Source organism: Nycticebus coucang, chromosome 9, assembly GCF_027406575.1.
Source record: "Nycticebus coucang isolate mNycCou1 chromosome 9, mNycCou1.pri, whole genome shotgun sequence".
NCBI classification, from domain to species: Eukaryota; Metazoa; Chordata; class Mammalia; order Primates; family Lorisidae; genus Nycticebus; species Nycticebus coucang.
This window is the reverse complement of record NC_069788.1, coordinates 11266209-11282508: the sequence shown is the minus strand read 5'-3', so window position 1 is coordinate 11282508 and position 16300 is coordinate 11266209. Positions and strand designations below refer to the sequence as shown.

Sequence of the window (16300 nt, the reverse complement as noted above, 5' to 3'; positions counted from 1 at the left end):
AGACTGTCTTACTCCCAGATGGGATTACGGGATTAATCAGAAACTTTAAAGTGGTTCTGTGGTTCCGCTCAGAATCAATAATTTGGATTTTGAGGACAGGAGCATTGGCTCATGCCTGTAATTGTAGCACTCCGGGAGGCTGAGGTTGGTGGATTGCTTCAGCACAGGAATTCGAGACCAGCCTGAGCAAAGCAAAACCCAGTCTCTATCAAAAATTTAAAAAAAAAAATCCAGGTGTTATATTGGGTGCTGGTGGTCCCAGCTACTTGGGAGGCTGAGACAAGCGGATCACTTGAGCCCAAGAGTTTGAGGTTACTGTGAGCTATGACGCCACAGCACTTTCCCAAGGGTGACTAATTGAGATGCTGTCTTAAAAAAGAAAAAATAGTTCGGCTAGAAGAAAGGCAGTGAAAGAATGTAGGCCAAAAATAAAAAATATCTATCAGAATTAGTTACCATTATTGTCTGTTTTATAAAATCAGAAAACCAATGCACTGAGAAATCAGTAAACTGACAAAGATCACAAGAACTACTCAGTGGTAAAGCAAGATAGGATTTAAATGGATGTACTCACTCCAGGGTTTGAAATCTTAACTCCTACATCATAATACCTAGGATGTGCCCACACAGAAGTCTTTGGTGACTGGGATTTAGAGATCAGAATTACAGCCTTAAGAAGAGAGAATGTTGGGCCAAGTCCAGTGGCTCACGCCTGTAATCCTAACACTCTGGGAGGCCTAGGCAAATGGCTTGCTTGAGCTCAGGAGTTCAAGACCAGCCTCAGCAAAATCTAGACCCATCCCCTCCACCCCCACCAATCTCTAAAAATAGCCAGGCTCATTGTGGCAGGCGCCTGTAGTTCCAGCCACTTGGGAGGCTGAGGCAAGAGGATCGATTGAGCCCAAGAGTCATCGAGATTGCTGTGAGCTGTGAGCTACGGCATTCTACCCAAGGCAACAAAATGAGACTCTGTCTCAAAAAAAAAAAAAAAAAAAAGCCACATAGTAAATATGTTCTGTTTTATGGTATGCAATCTCTGTCAAAACTAATCAACTAACTCAATACTGTAGTGCAAAAGTAGTCAGAGATGATACATAAATTCGGGTACAACTGTGTCCCAATAAAACTTTATCAAAAGAAACTGAATTTTATATAAATTGAAATATTATCCTTTATTTGATTGTTTTTTAAACCATTTAAAAATGTAAAAATGGGTCCAGCGTGATGGCTCATACCTATAATGCCAGCACTTTCGGAGGCAGAGGCAAGAGGATCCCTTGAACTTAGGAGTTGGAGACCAACCTCGGTAAGATAGCCAGATCTCCTGTCTACAAAAAGAATTTTAAAAATTATGCAGGCGTGGTGACGCCTATGGCTCAGTGAGTAGGGCGCCGGCCCCATATGCCGAGGGTGGCAGGTTCAAACCCAGCCCCGGCCAAACTGCAAAAAAAAAAAAAAAAATTATGCAGGCGTGTTGGCATGTGCCTGTAGTCCCGTTACTCAGCAGGCTGGGGCAAGAGGATCACTTGAGCCCCAGAGTTGGAGACTGCTGTGAGCTAGGCTGGTGCCACAACACGCTAGCCTGGGCAACAGAGACTCTGTTTCAAAAAAAAAAAAAAAAAAAACCCTGGCCATGTTAAAACCACGTGATTAGCAAATCTTGCTGCCTACAATTCAAGCACTTCCTAACATGTGACCACTCTTGTTCAAGACGCCATAATCTCTCTCCTAGAGCAACGCAGTTGCCTCACTGGAAGACAGAATGCTGGAAAATGAGCCAACTAAGAGAAAGTGTTCAAATGAGGTCATGTTTCCTTTGCCATAATCTTCAGTAAAGAGGACAAAGTTCTGGAATGGAGATTTAAGAATTCTTACTAGTCCATTTATTCATATTCTGGGGGGCCTCAGAATCCTTTCCCCCCTCTGCTCACCCCCACACCTCTGGCAATGAGGGACAGGCCTGGCTGCCTCACATTCCCCAGGCTCCCTGCTGCTGCCTCCCTAGGCACTGGAGTACACCTTTGATCTCTGTTCTGGACCTTTCCTTTCTCCACATTTGTCTGCGTTTAGGGTCTGGAAGCACCGTGGGCCTCCTAGGAGAGTCCCTTCTTTCTGGAAGCCCCTGTTTTCACTCAACTCAGAGCATCCTGATCAAGTTCCCAGTCTAAGACAAGCAGTTCATGAAAGAGCTGTCTTGTGTTTCAGGCTCCTTCACTAGGCTGGGCTTCCCACAACTCAGCAGGAGGCTTGCCCCCGAGAAGCTCCTGCTAGGAGGGATAACATTTATCCAAAGGAAAGATGACAGCACATCAACGGCGTGGTCTATCAGATGGCTGACTTTATTGGCATCTTTGCCAGTAGAACAGAACACTTACATGTGGGAGACTTCCCTCAGACATACCCCTAGAAGGCCTGAGAGGGACCGGACTGGATGGACAAAGTCAGTCTCCCCCCATTGCCTCTCATGTCTTTCTCAAAGGCTAACCCAACACATCCCCCCACATCCCAGCTCCCCAGGGAGATCAGTCCTTTTTCATGGATAGAGTGAACTCAGATGGAATCCACTACAACCGGCCAATTGGAAAGGAGAAGCCTGAGGAACGTTAAGAGAGATAGTTCCACTTATTCTGGTGGCCAAAGATAAGTCTCCGATGTTGGGCTCCATGCTTGTAGAGGTGGCCAGGTCAACCTCGGTCAGGGCCTGGCTCCGGACACGTCGCAGCATCTCGAGGCCTGTGGGGGAAATGCCCAGGGCTGGTGAAGCAAGGTCTGTGTGAAGCCCCAGGCCCATGGGGACACTACAGGAGAGGGTGCCCAGTCCTTCCTACATGACCCATTTACACCTTCCCAATATGGTCTCCTCCCCAAACAGGTACATGCCACAAAAAATGGGCCCTTCCCCTCCCCAGACTGTGGGGAGCACTTAGACTTCCAGGTACCCAGCTCAAGAATTCAACATGTGGTGGGGTGCAGTGACTCATGCCTATAATCCTAGCACTCTAGGAAGCTGAGGTGGGTGCATTGCTTAAGCTCGGGAGTTAGAGACCAGCCTGAGCAAAAGCAAAACTCCCATCTCTACTAAAAGAGAAAAACTAACTGGGCTGGGCAAAGTGGCTTATGCCTGTAATCCTAGCACTCTGGGAGGCTGAGGCTGATGGATTGCCTGAGCTCACAGGCTCAAGACCAGCTAGAGTGAGACCCCACCTCTAAAAATAGCCGGGAGCTATGGGGCGCATCTGTATTCTCAGCTACTCGGGAGACTGAGGCATAAAAATCGCTTTAGCCCAAGAGTTTGGAGGTTGCTGTGAGCTATGACACCACCCCACTCTACCCAGGGGTACAGAGTTAGACTCTACCTCCAAGTAATAATAATAATAATAATAATAAAGGATTCAAGATACCATGCAACTCTGTCAGAGCTCCCTACACTGACCCTCAACCACAGTTCAGCTGACAGTACCTACCTCGGGCCCTATGATAGGAGTCCTGGCTCCCCACACACCAGATCATATGCAACAGCCACTGCCTTGCCCTGGGTGGTCCCACCACAGTGACACGGGTCTGGCCTCTGGATGTAAACCACCTCTCCAGTTGAATGAGGGTGTAACTGTGCACCTCAATGCAGCGAAGGTGTGAGTCATTGTGACCTGTGAGCATAAGAGGTGAGATGACAAGCTATAAACCATGGTACCTGGGAGTTGGATGGCCTTGGGTACGGGGATCTGGGAAAGATAGAGGGGGAAGGGTAGGGGAAGATCAGAGGGATGCAGGAGTGTGCAAGGGCAGAAGCCACTCACCAAAGATCATCTCCTCCTGGTCCTCCTCCATGTGAATTGTCGCTGGATTATGAAAGTTGTCGGGCACAGTCCACCATGGCTTCTTCCCAGGAGCGCTCGTTCCCATGTCCACACACTCTGCTACTACCCAACTCAGGAGAAAGGCAAGGGTGAGCAGCTGGCTGAACAAGGACTTGGAAAAAGTGAGGAAGGGCCAAGGGTCTGTCCTAAATATATGCACCTAAATGACCCACCTCTTGATCCACCTTACAATGGATGTCCAAACCCAGCAGCTCCTCTCAGGAAAATCTAATCCATGCAATTGTTACTTAATCCTTTCATGTCAGATTGAGTTATCGGATTAGCACTTGCCTTTCTGAGGTCTAGGAATCCAAAATTTTCTTCATTCCAATTGGGCTGGTGTTGAGGAAAGGGAAGGCTCCAGAAATAACTTCCTAGATCAGTTCGAGACCAGATGGAGCAAAAGTGAGACCCTGTCTCTACTAAAAATAGAAAAACTGAGGCAAGAGGATTGCTTGAGCCCGAGTCGAAGGTTGTTGTGAGCGGCAATGCCGCGGCAGTCTATGCAGAGTGACACCTTGAGACTCTGTCTCAAAAATAATAATAATCATAATATTAATAAAGTAGTCTAAAAGTGTATTATACAGGATAGGCTTGCATAACGATCAGGTAACCTGATGTCCACATAAAAAATAGTACCTTGGTGTTGCACAAACTGTATGGGGGGTGGTGTGAGTATCATTTATCACAGTGAGAGCAGGACAATTATTCATCCTTCAACATGGGAAGGCTGCTGGAGTCACTGAGGATCACAGATGAACACAGCCAGGAAAGTCTCCATACAGTGTCAAAATAACATCAGAAGAAGCATTTTGTTGTTTAGGATCAGTGTCCAATTTTGATAAAACCAAATGTTAGAATTGATATGGTCAGGAAAATTGCAGTTCCAGGAGATACCTGTGGAAGAAAACCTGCCTGTTGAAGTATTCAAAGGAACAGCTATTAAATTTTTGTTAGGGGAATCAGGTGGAGGATAAAAAGTGCATTAATAAGTTAGATTTAAACAGTAACTATAGTCTGAGAAAATCACACAAGACAGCTTTGCCATTCCTTAGATGGCAGAGAAATTCCGCGCTACAGAGGACTGAGATGAAAGGTCAAGATTTGCGAATTTGGAAAGCTTTCGCCAAAACACGATGATGAGTGGAACACAATTGTTTATTTTAAAAGGACAGTTAAGACAGCAGACAATGTATGCTTTATTGTGTTGGGTGGAAATATGTACTTGGTATCATCAGCAGCTTGATCAGAAGATCTTGGTTTGGTAGTTTTCTTCCAAAGACTTTTTGTTTCTGAACAATACTTAAGAATTGTCAGTTTATAGTTTCCCTTTCCATTGAGGCCAAGGGTGGTTTTTCGTTTAACTTTTGGAAGTTTAGTGTCTTCCAAAAGACTAAATCTTCAGATTTCTAATCATGAGAGATTAATTAGGTGGATATTTTGGGAAGGTTGCTGTTGCCTATTGTATCAAATTAATCCTCTGTAGTACTTAGAAATACAAGCTTGCCGTATAGTGGAGTACAGGTTCAGGAGTGGATTCCTTTTTTTTTTTTTTGAGACAGAGTCTCAAGCTATTGCCCATAGCATCATAGCACACAGCAACCTTCAACTCTTGGGCTCAAGTGACCCTCTTGCCTCAGTTTTTGTATTTTTAGTAGAGACAGGGTCTCACTTTTGCTCAAGCTGGTTTTGAACTCATGAACTCAAGCAGTCCACCCACTTCAGGCTCCCAGAGTGTTAGGATTACAGGTGTGGAGCCACCTCGCCTGGCCCAGGAGTGGATATCTAAAAGCATAGAGTAGTCTGTGGATGCCGGGGGTGGGGGGGGTGGGTGAGCTCCTTGTCATCAAGACTAATAGCAATTCTCAAGCCATGGAAATGAGTCTTGCAGAGTATTCTCAAACTTATTTTTAGAATTCATTTTTATAGTGCTCCAGTGGCACAATTGGTTAGCGCGTGGTACTGACAGAGTAGAATTCATTTTTATTTTTTTAGTTTGTCTACATATTCATTTGGGACAGTGAGTTTTTTTTAATTAAAAGATATTTTGGAGCATTTCTTCATTCCAACCTTAGTGAAATGTGCACCCCACATACCGGAAGAGTAAGTTGGAATTCCTTAGGTCCAGAATAACAAACAATTTTACCATCTGAACCTTGGCCATCCATCAGTAATATCCCCAATCTCTCCTGGAAATAAGCAGATGATGGCCAGACATATTCAAAAACCATCACTAGGACAATTGCTTCAGTTAATGCCTCTTGTTCAGCATAGTGGTAAAGGAATTTATTTCCTGGAGCTTCTAAGTAATTGCACTTTGAATAAGTCTCTACTCTTTTATATGGTGAACCTCTTAGGGAAAAGCAAAGCTGCTAACAGTTCTTTAATTTCTTGCCATTTTTAAGGAGACTTTTATGACCAAGAGGTCATAAAACCTATTCCCAAAGTTTTGGCATTCTATTGCCTATACCTCCTATAAATACCCTGTTTCCTCGAAAATAAGACAGTGTCTTATATTAAGGTGTGCTCCCAAAGATGCGCTAGGACTTATTTTCAGGGGACGTCTTATCTTTCCTGTGAGTAGGTCTTATTTTCGGAGGATGTCTTATTTTCGGGAATATCTGGTTTCTTAACCTCTTGTTAGCTGGCAAGCTTAAGTGAGAGAAAGCAAGTCAACCATTTGAGCTGATTTCACTATTTCAGTCCTCACAGAAGGTCATATATTAATGACGAATTTAGAACCATGACAGCTATATCTGAAAATTTCTAGTTTTTATTTTAAAATATGAATGATTAACAAGCAACATTAGACAAGTAGTGACTCAATTGCCCCTAATCCTAACACTTTGGGAAGCTGAGGTGGGAAGATTGCTTGAGGCCAGGAGTTCGACACCAGCCTGAGCAAGAGCAAGATTCCGTCTCTACAGAAAACAGAAAAATTAGCCAGGCATGGTGGTACATACCTGTAGTCCCAGCTACTGGGGAGGCTGAGGCAGGAGGTTGGCTTGAGCATAGGAGTTGGAGGTTGCAGTGACCTATAATGACACTACTGGACTCTAGCCTGGGCTACAGAGTGAGACCGTGTCGCAAAAACCAAAAACAAAGCAACATTAAAATAATCTTCAAAGCAAAAAACAGAACAAAGAGTAATAATAATAATAATCTTCAACAGGCAGCACCCATAGCTCAGTGGGTAGGGCATCGGCCACATACACTGAGGCTGGCAGATTCCAACCCAGCCTGGGCCAACTAAAAACAACAACAACTGCAACAAAAAAATGCCTGGCGTTATGGCGGGTGCCTGTAGTCCCAGCTACTGGGGAGGCTGAGGCAAGACAATTGCTTAAGCCCAAGAGTTTGAGGTTGCTGTGAGCAGTGACACCATGGCAGTCTACCCACAGTGACAGCTTGAGACTCTGTCTCAAAAAAATAAAATAATAATCTTCAACAAAGGAGTTTCCAAACATCTGTACAGAGCATGTAAGTTCCCTAATACTGGTCATATAATCATGAACTGTCCTTCTTGAAGTAAAGGAAAGAGAGTTGTCACCAGAGTTAATCAGGGCACTAACAAATCCCAGGGACTTTAATTTATTCCGTAAAGAATATTATGAATGCCAGTAATTTTAAATTGACAAAAATATAATTTCTTTTTTAAAATCAATGTGTTGGCTGGACTCAGTGGCCTGTAATCATGCCTGTAATCATAGCACTCTGAGAGGCCAAGACAGACAAATTGCTTGAGATTAGGAGGTTGAGACCAGCCTGAGTGAGAGGGACTGTCTCTAAAAACTAACTGAGTTGTATGGGAGCCTATAGTTCCAGCTACTTGGAGGGTGAGACAAGAGGATCATGTGAACCCAGGAGTTTGAGGTTGCCATGAGTTATGACGCGATGGCACTCTACCCAGGGCAACATAGTGTGACTCCGTCTCAAAAAAAAATGAAGAAAAGAAAAGAAAAAGAAAAAGAAAAACAAATAAAATCAATGTGTTGGCTGGGTACAGTGGCTCACGCCTGTAATCCTAGCACTCCAGGATGCCCAGGCAGGTGGATTGCTTGAGCTCAGAAGTTCCAGACCAGCTTGAGCAACAGCAAGACCCTACTTCTATCACAAATAGAAAAACTAGCCAGGTGTGGTTCCAGCTACTCTGGAGGCTGAGACAGGATCACTTGAGCCTGAGAGTTTGAGGTTGCTGTGAGCTGAGATGCTACAGCACTCTACCCATTAAATAATTTTAGAAGTACATAATCCTTTATTATAATTAACCTACGAAAACTCAACTTTTATTTTGACTTGTTTATGTTATTCTGAGTTTTATAACCAAAACAGCACTCATGTTTGGTATTCAAAATTTGGAGAATATCAAGCAAACTTGAATATTCCTTTTATTCCTCCCTTTACAAACTAAAGGAGCAAATATTTTTAACAGAGGCCATTCCAGGAAACCTAATAAAAGACATCTTTATAGTTTGTTAATTTTGAAGTAGGGGCCTGAATTTTACAAAAATTAAAATAAAGCATGTTTTAGACTAGAGCGCTAGATGGTGAAATGATACCAAATGTATGGATTTGGGACATATTTTGCAGATAGAGCAATCGGGATTTTCCTATTTCGAGATTTGGAGTGATTAAATCATACTCTTTGGTGGAGGGAATAAAAAGACAAGTAAGACTTTTGGACAAGTGGCTAAAAAGCAAGTTCGAGACCGAGACCTATTAAGGTCCCAGAATCTCAGCCTCTTCCTCCCGCAGCAGCTGGCAGCAACGTGAGGCTGCGCCCGACGAATGCCAGGTGTTGTGGCGGGCACCGTAATCCCAGCTATTTGGGAGGCTGAGGCAAGAGGATCGCTTGAACCCAACCAAGAGTTTGAGGTTGCTGTGAGCTAAGAAGCCACGGCACTCTACCAAGGGCGACCAAGTGAGACTCTGTCTCAAAAAAAAAAAAGTGACCATGATGTGTAAACCAGATATATTGACAGCTACAAAAAGCTTAAATTCTTTGAACATTTTCTTTTAACTCCAAATAACTCTAGAGTTGATTATGATATTTGTTCATCAAGAAGCAGCAAGATAAAGAATCGGTTGTGTTGGCTCACGCCTGTAATCATAGCACTTTGGGAGGCTGAGGTGGGAAGATGGCTTGAGCCCAGGAGTTTGACACTGCAGTGAGGTGTAATGATGCCACTGCCCAAAACTTTTCTCAGGGAGGAAGGGAGAGAAGGAGAAAGGGAGAAAAGAAGGAAGGAAAGAGGGAAGGGAGGGAGGGGAAGAAAGAAAGAAAAGAAGGAAGGAAAGAGAGAGAGGGAGGGAGAAAGGAAGGAAGGAAGGAAGGATCATTGAACGAGTAACAACCAATTTACCAAAATTTACAAATAAGTGTAATCTGTCAAGCATAATTGGTGTAACTAGTGACTTCACACATTCCACATTTTCTTCTTAGCCAACCTCGAATACATAACAATAATAATAAAAACAATATTATTTTTATATGTAACAGGAGAAGGGGTACCTGTCGATTTATAAGGCATTTCCACATGTCTTGTCTCATATAACCCACACTCTTGTTATCCCCATTTTACTGCGAGGAAACTCATTTTTATGATAAGTATCAGCAGATGTCTATTAGCAGATAGTGGAGTTAGGACCGGAACCCCACTCTCCTGGTGCCAAGGTTTATATTTCTTCTACTCAGTTATATACTTCATGTTTATAAAATAATAGGCTTTAAGCAAATTCTCTAGAGATGCACCTGAGTTAGCATAATTAAAAGTACCAGCTGATCTTTATTTAAAAATTTCCCAAGGAGAGTTCTGATTAATATCCATTAAAAGATATGACCTTTCTTCTTAAGCAATTCTTGAGCAAAGAAAAAGAAAGATATGAACTTTCTTAGGAATTTGGTTTAGGGATTCTTTAACAAAGCCAAGTAATATAGGGTATCTGGGTCACAGTTAGGAACTTTTTTCTTTGGTTCTTGATTGTAATTTATTCTTAAGTAGTTAGTAAGGTGCAGTGTTTTATATTTGTGGCCAAGTGAAACTCTTCGACCCTCAGACAAACGATGTGATTTCCCATATATTAAATACCTAGAATAAGTAAATATATTCAGCAAAAAAAATCTCTTACTACTGTTTTGCCTACAGGAAAGAGTCACACAGTGTTATCCCAGAGAAAACGAATATTGGATCTCAGAATCACAGCCAATACTGTCAGTAAGAGTTATGCATTTGACCATTTCACAAGCTTAGACAATTTCTTACTGGGAATCCAAGGGGCATAGGCAGAAAGTGGAGGGGGCTAGTGAACTTTGAAACCTAGATTCAGGCGGCATTTTCCTGTGACCTCAGAAAAGTTATTTTCTGCACCTGTAGTCCCAGCTACATGGGAGGCTGAGGCAAGAGAATCACTTAAGCCGAGAGCTTGAGGTTGCTGTGAACTGTGACGCCACAGCACTCTATTGAGGGCAACATAATGAGACTCTGTCTCAAAAAAAAAAAGGTTATTTTTCTCAGCACATCAGTTTCCTTACATGTAAAATGACATTAATAATTCTTAATTTCTGGGAGGCATCTGTGGCTCAGTGGGTAGGGTGCCGGCCAGGTATACCAAGGGTGGCAGGTTCAAACCCGGACCCAGCCAAACTGCAACAAAAAACAGCCAGGCGTTGTGGCAGGCTCCTGTAGTCCCAGCTACTCAGGAGGCTGAGGCAAAAGAATTGCCTAAACCCAGGAGTTGGAGGTTGCTGTGAGCTGTGACGCCACAGTACTCTACCAAGGGTGAGAAAGTGAGACTCTGTCTCTAAAAAAAAAAATTCCCGGGCGGCGCCTGCGGCTCAGTCGGTAAGGCGCCAGCCCCATATACCGAGGGTGGCAGGTTCAAGCCCGGCCCCGGCCAAACTGCAACCAAAAAATAGCCGGGCGTTGTGGCGGGCGCCTGTAGTCCCAGCTACTTGGGAGGCTGAGGCAAGAGAATCGCTTGAGCCCAGGAGTTGGAGGTTGCTGTGAGCTGTGTGAGGCCACAGCACTCTACCGAGGGCCATAAAGTGAGACTCTGTCTCTACAAAAAAAAAAAAAAAAAATTCCTAATGTCCAGGAGTCACTGATTACACAAGTATCTGAGTGCCAGGCTTTAAGCCTTCTGCCTCTCCCTTAGACACAGGTGACCTGCTCATACAGGTACTGGATCCCCAAATGGAGATCGTCTAGCAGGTCCTGCTGAGCTGCCTACTGTGGTACCAAGCTCAAGCTGCTAGGGTTAGCGCCATGACTCAGTGGAAGCCCACTAGTGACAGAAGTGATCATAATCACAAGGGCAGGGCTTGCAAGAATTTTAAATAGAATCTGCTGCTCGGGGATCCTTCCAGAGCTTCCCTGAAGACCTGCTTCTTCTTAATCCCAACCAGGGCAATCCTGGGGACCGATGAGTTCTTAAGAGACCATAGTGGCTCAAGCCAGAATATTCGGTGATTAAGGCAGGGTTTTACCTTCCCTTGTAGCTATGGAAGTGTTCTAGAGTTGGCACTCAAGTCTAGGTTTTCATCTTGGTCACACATAGGCTCTCTGATGACAAATTGAGTGTGTTTTTGTTGTTGTTGTTGTTGTTGTTTTTGCAGTTTTGGGCCAGGGCTGGGTTTGAACCTGCCACCTCTGGCATATGGGGCCAGCGCCCTACTCTGCTGAGCCACAGGTACTGCCCTGAATATGTATTTTTTTTTTTTTTTTTTTTTTTTTTTTTTTTTGTAGAGACAGAGTCTCACTTTATGGCCCTCTGTAGAGTGCCGTGGCCTCACACAGCTCACAGCAACCTCCAACTCCTGGGCTTAAGCAATTCTCTTGCCTCAGCCTCCCGAGCAGCTGGGACTACAGGCGCCCGCCACAACGCCCGGCTATTTTTTTTTTGGTTGCAGTTTGGCCGGGGCCGGGTTTGAACCCACCACCCTCGGTATATGGGGCCGGCGCCTTACCGACTGAGCCACAGGCGCTGCCCTGAATATGTATTTTTTTAAAAGACAGCTTTCTCAGCCAGGTGCGGTGTCTCACGCCTATAATCCTAGGACTCTGGAGGCCGATGCAGGTGGACTGCCTGAGCTCACAGGTTTGAGACCAGCCCGAGCAAGAGCAAGACCCTGTCCCTAAAAATAGCTGGGTGTTGTGATGGTAGTCCCAGCTATTTGGGAATCTGAGGCAAGAGGACTGCTTGAGCCCAAGAGTTTCAGGTTGCTATGATGCCACGGCATTCCACAAAGGGTGACAAAGTGAAACTGTCTCAAAAAAAAGAAAGTTTTTGTTTCTTTTTTTTTTTTTTTTGGTTTTTGGCCAGGGCTAGGTTTGAACCCGCCACCTCTGGCATATGGGACCAGCGCCCTACTCCTTGAGCCACAGGCGCCGCCCAAAAGTTTTTGTTTCTATAGTGATTATATGGAAGTCCAATGTTATTTACATTAGAGGTTGAAATCATTCTATCACAGACCAAGCAAAGAACTAAGGAGGAGTCTGGTCTGGGGAGGGTTGGTCAGTTCCTGACTAATTCTATCATCTTTCTTTAGTTCACAAAGTTAGTTGTCAACTTATCCTCAATGCTCAGAATAATGCCTAATGCCTAGTAAGCAATCAATCGATTTTTGTTTAGTCTATGAGTAAATTATTACCACAGTTTACTTATTTCTCTGTTAAAATTTGCATTTTTTTTTTTTTTTGAGGCAGAGTCTCAAGCTGTTACCCTGGGTCCAGTGACATGGCATCATAGCTCACAGCAACCTCCAACTCTTGGGCTCAAGCAATCCTCTTCCCTCAGTTTTTCTATTTTTAGTAAAGATGAGGGTCCTGCTTTTGCTCAGGCTGGTCTCTAACTCCTGAGCTCAAGCAATCCACCTGCCTCGACCTCCCAGAGTGCTAGGATTACAAGCATGGGCCACTGTGCCCTGCCGAAATTTGCATTTCTCTAATTTTAAACTATTATACAAAAAAATTCTTCCAGTTAAATGTTTTGCATACATTTTTTTTTTTTTTTTGAGACAAGGTCTTACTCTATTGCCCAGGTTAGAGTGCAGTGGCACATTCATAACTAACTACAGCCTTGAACTCCTGGGCTCAAGTCATCCTTTTACCTCAGCCTTGCCAGTATCTGGAAGTACAGATATGCGCCACCATACCTGGCTAATTTTTTTAATTTTTTATAACCTAGCTAATTTTTAATTTTTTTTTTTTAAGACAAAGTCTCATATTTTTCGCCCTCGGTAGAGTGCTGTGCTGTCACAGCTCACAGCAACCTCCAGCTCTTGGACTTAGGCGATTCTCTGGCCTCAGCCTCCTGAGCAGCTGGGACTACAGGCACCCGCCACAAGGCCTGGCTATTTTTGGTTGCAGTTTGGCCCGGGGCCAGGCCGCCACCCTCGGTATGTGGGGCCGGCACCCTACCCACTGAGCCACAGGCACCACTCTAATTTTTAAATTTTTTATGCAGATGGGGTCTATGTTGCCCAGGCTGGTCTTGAACTCCTGCTCAAGCAGTCCTCCAGCCTCAGCTTCCCAAAGTATTGAAATTATAGGCATGAGGCACCGCACCCACCCTTGTATACCTCTTTTTGAACAATGTATCTATAAATATGAAATTAGAATGTCTAAAGCAATGTTTTTTATTATAGTCAATATTACTGTAAAGATAATTATTCAATTCATATTTTCACTTGAATTAATACTGTCAAATCCCACCCCCCACCCCAAGTAGCTATATGAATTTGTACTTCTACAGGAATATCCTCTTTACCACAAAAATATTTTCAATCTTCAGTTTTGGTCATCGTGGGGGGAAACGGGTCCCTCCACTGTTTTGCTTTGCATGCCAGGGGACATTAGTGCTGTTAAGCATCTTTCCTATTTCATTCGTACTTCCTCGTCTGTATGTTGCCTACTCATATATTTCTTTCCTTCCCCATAGAGTTACATACCTTTTTCTCTGTCCATTCCAGTGAGTATTCCATATATAGTGTCCACTATGCATTTTTTCTTTTAAACTTTATTTATGGCATTTGTACCCTATGAACCATTCTAGTCCATGTCTTCACATCCTCTACATAGAAACAGAGGAATAACCACCTCTTTAGTAAGCCTCTCTTGTGTACTCCCACTCCGTAGCATCAAATCCAATCAATTGAAGTCTTACCCTCCCTCAAGAGGCAATACAGTATGATCAGAAGCATAGACTCTGGAGCCAAAGTGCTTATGCTCAAGCAAAGGTCTTGTCACTTACTGTGTATCCCTGGGCCAGCTGCTTAACCTCGGCCTCAGTTGCCTACTTTGTGATAACGTATACCCACTTCATGGGATTAGATGCGTTAATATAGGAGCAATAAAAGAGTGGCGCATAGCAAATGTCATGTGTTAGCTCGTTCTGCCTTGTCATCTGCTCCTCCTTTTCCTTTTCTTCCTCCTAACAGCATTCCCTTTGTTTTGTTTTCCTCACTGTTTATTTCCTCCCTATATGCCAGTGCTTGACTGTTGGCACTTACAGAAACTTCCTGGTCCAACACCAGGCAACTTTTTAGGCCATTATTTTAAATGACTTCAGAATAATACAAATATATCAAAGCATAATAGTTTACCTTTTAAAGGTGTTACTTCCCATTTCGTTTTGAGATGCGTAGGTAGAAACCTGTTTCTTTTCTAAACGTTTGACATATCCTCAAGTCAATCAACAATAAGGGAGTCGGGTATCTGGGTTCATCTTTATACTGCTATCTCGTGTTTCTACTCTTTTTCACTTACTTGGAGCTTAGTTCCCTGTAAAATATCCTTAGGACGAACTTCATTAGACATGTCCAAGATCCAAGAGCCCCCCCATAGGATGCTCTCTGCAAACCCACACTCACTGCCTCAGCCAGCGAGGAAATTGTCCCACAAAGCAGATAATCCAGTGGAGGGCCGAACTCAGGATTAGCATCTCAAGGATGCCATCGGGGACCGAGGCTTCTCCGTCCTGTCACCGGACTAACCGAGTTCGACACCACGCGGGGGTCGGGTCGCCAAAGCCGGCGTGGCGGGCAGGGATGAGTCGGCCGGGGCCGCCTTCTGAGCGGGGTCGCGGCGGGCCGGGCCAGGCCGGACGCGGGCACAGCAGCGCCCCCCCCGGCCGCGCACCCGCCGCTTCCCGGGTTCCCGCCTGCGCCGCGCCGGGGGCACCCGGACGGAAATGGCGGCCGCCCCGCCGGAAGCGCGCGGCCGCGGTCAAGCCACCGCCGCGTGTTCCGGCAGCGGCCCCGAGCCCGGGAAGCGGAGACGGCGAAGGCAGGAGCGTGCGGCAAGCAGCCGGCCCGGGCGGGACTGCGCCTCGCGCCGACCTCCGCGGCGCGCGGTGAGTGGCCTCCGGGCGCCGTCTGGCACTCGGGCCCCTCGGCTTCTGGTGCCTTGATTTCACCCCGAGATGGAGTGAAAACCCTAGAGACCCTCGGCCGCCCGTGAGGGCTGTTTCACTAACATGGTGGGGGAGGCCTATCCTCGAGGGGGGACTTACTATGGACCACATCCCCACCCAACAGCCTCTCCTGCATCACCCCGTGTGCACTGGGGACTCCAAGGACAGGAGTCAGAAGGTGTTAGGCAGGGACAGGGACAGTGGGCCCCGAGGACGGAAGGAGGGTGTGGAGAGGGAGGCGGGGCACAACCAGCCTGGAAGGTCCCCAGCTGGAGGTTTCACAGCCACCACCGCAGAGTGCTGGGGCGACCTGTGCAGCCATTGGTGACTAGCTATTGCTGGGCTGAACATAGCAGGGACAAGGGCCCCCTTAGGGGATTGGACAGAGAAAGCGTCCGAGCGAGAAGGAAAGGCCAATCAGCAGAGGCCAACTAGCTAGGTTGAAAGACACCAGTCAATGTAAGCCAGCCAGGTTTAAAGGACCATTACCGGCCAGGGGTCCTCAAACTGCGGCCCGCGGGCCACATGAGGCGGTGTGATTGTATTTGTTCATAGTTTTTTTTTAAACTAAAGTCCAGCCCTCCAACGGTATGAGGGACAGTGAACTGGCCCCCTGTTTAAAAAGTTTGAGGACCTCTGGAGGCGGTTAGATAAGGCATAAAGGCCCCTAAACAACAGAGCTTCAAGGCAACTCACTGGGGACCCCTTCCAGTGTGTTGGAACTTTGTCCTCAGTGAACTATCGTTTTTTGCTTACCTGTGGTTTGTGAATTCATTCTTCGATTCCCAAGACCAAGAATCCAGCGAGAAGAAGAGAAACTCGGTGTCAAAATCAAGCTGCCAGTCTCCGGGAAGTCTGCCCTGCCTCTGAAGCTGGGGGAAAGGGAGGGAGTTGTTTTTCTCGCAGATATCACTTGCCTTTACTACCTGTCCTGTCGTCTTCAGAAGGTTTTTCCCTGTGAAGAGGGCCTTGGCCATTTGATAGGTATTGTCAATGCCCAGATGAAAGGTTTGATGAAGTGTTTGCAGCAA

At 45.4% G+C, this 16300-nt stretch overlaps 1 protein-coding gene across 4 annotated transcripts; it reads right to left on the bottom strand.

Moving 5' to 3' along the window:
• Window positions 1–2338: 2338 nt before the first annotated feature.
• Window positions 2339–14917, bottom strand: LOC128593285 (KH homology domain-containing protein 1-like). Of its 4 annotated transcripts, none has more exons than XM_053601170.1 (4): window positions 14624–14917; window positions 3798–4754; window positions 3465–3647; window positions 2339–2733 (listed from the first exon to the last, which is right to left on the bottom strand). In XM_053601170.1, the coding sequence occupies exons 2-4, from the start codon at window positions 3901–3903 to the stop codon at window positions 2534–2536; spliced, it is 489 nt and encodes a 162-aa protein (XP_053457145.1). In that variant the 5' UTR covers window positions 3904–4754; window positions 14624–14917; the 3' UTR covers window positions 2339–2533. The 4 variants fall into 4 exon arrangements, with proteins under 4 accessions (XP_053457145.1, XP_053457147.1, XP_053457148.1 ...); XM_053601172.1 differs by having other exon boundaries at window positions 14722–14917; XM_053601173.1 differs by having other exon boundaries at window positions 14728–14917.
• Between the last annotated feature and the right edge of the window lie 1383 nt (window positions 14918–16300).

What these genes read in the sequence shown, in the direction of transcription:
- LOC128593285 (XM_053601170.1), bottom strand. Translation starts at nt 3,903, where the DNA reads ATGGGAACGAGCGCTCCTGGGAAGAAGCCATGGTGGACTGTGCCCGAC. An exon ending in CCAGGAGGAGATGATCTTTG is followed by an intron (nt 3,648 to 3,797) that starts GTGAGTGGCTTC and finishes TTATGCTCACAG; the next exon opens with GTCACAATGACTCACACCTT. An exon ending in CTCCTATCATAGGGCCCGAG is followed by an intron (nt 2,734 to 3,464) that starts GTAGGTACTGTC and finishes TTTCCCCCACAG; the next exon opens with GCCTCGAGATGCTGCGACGT.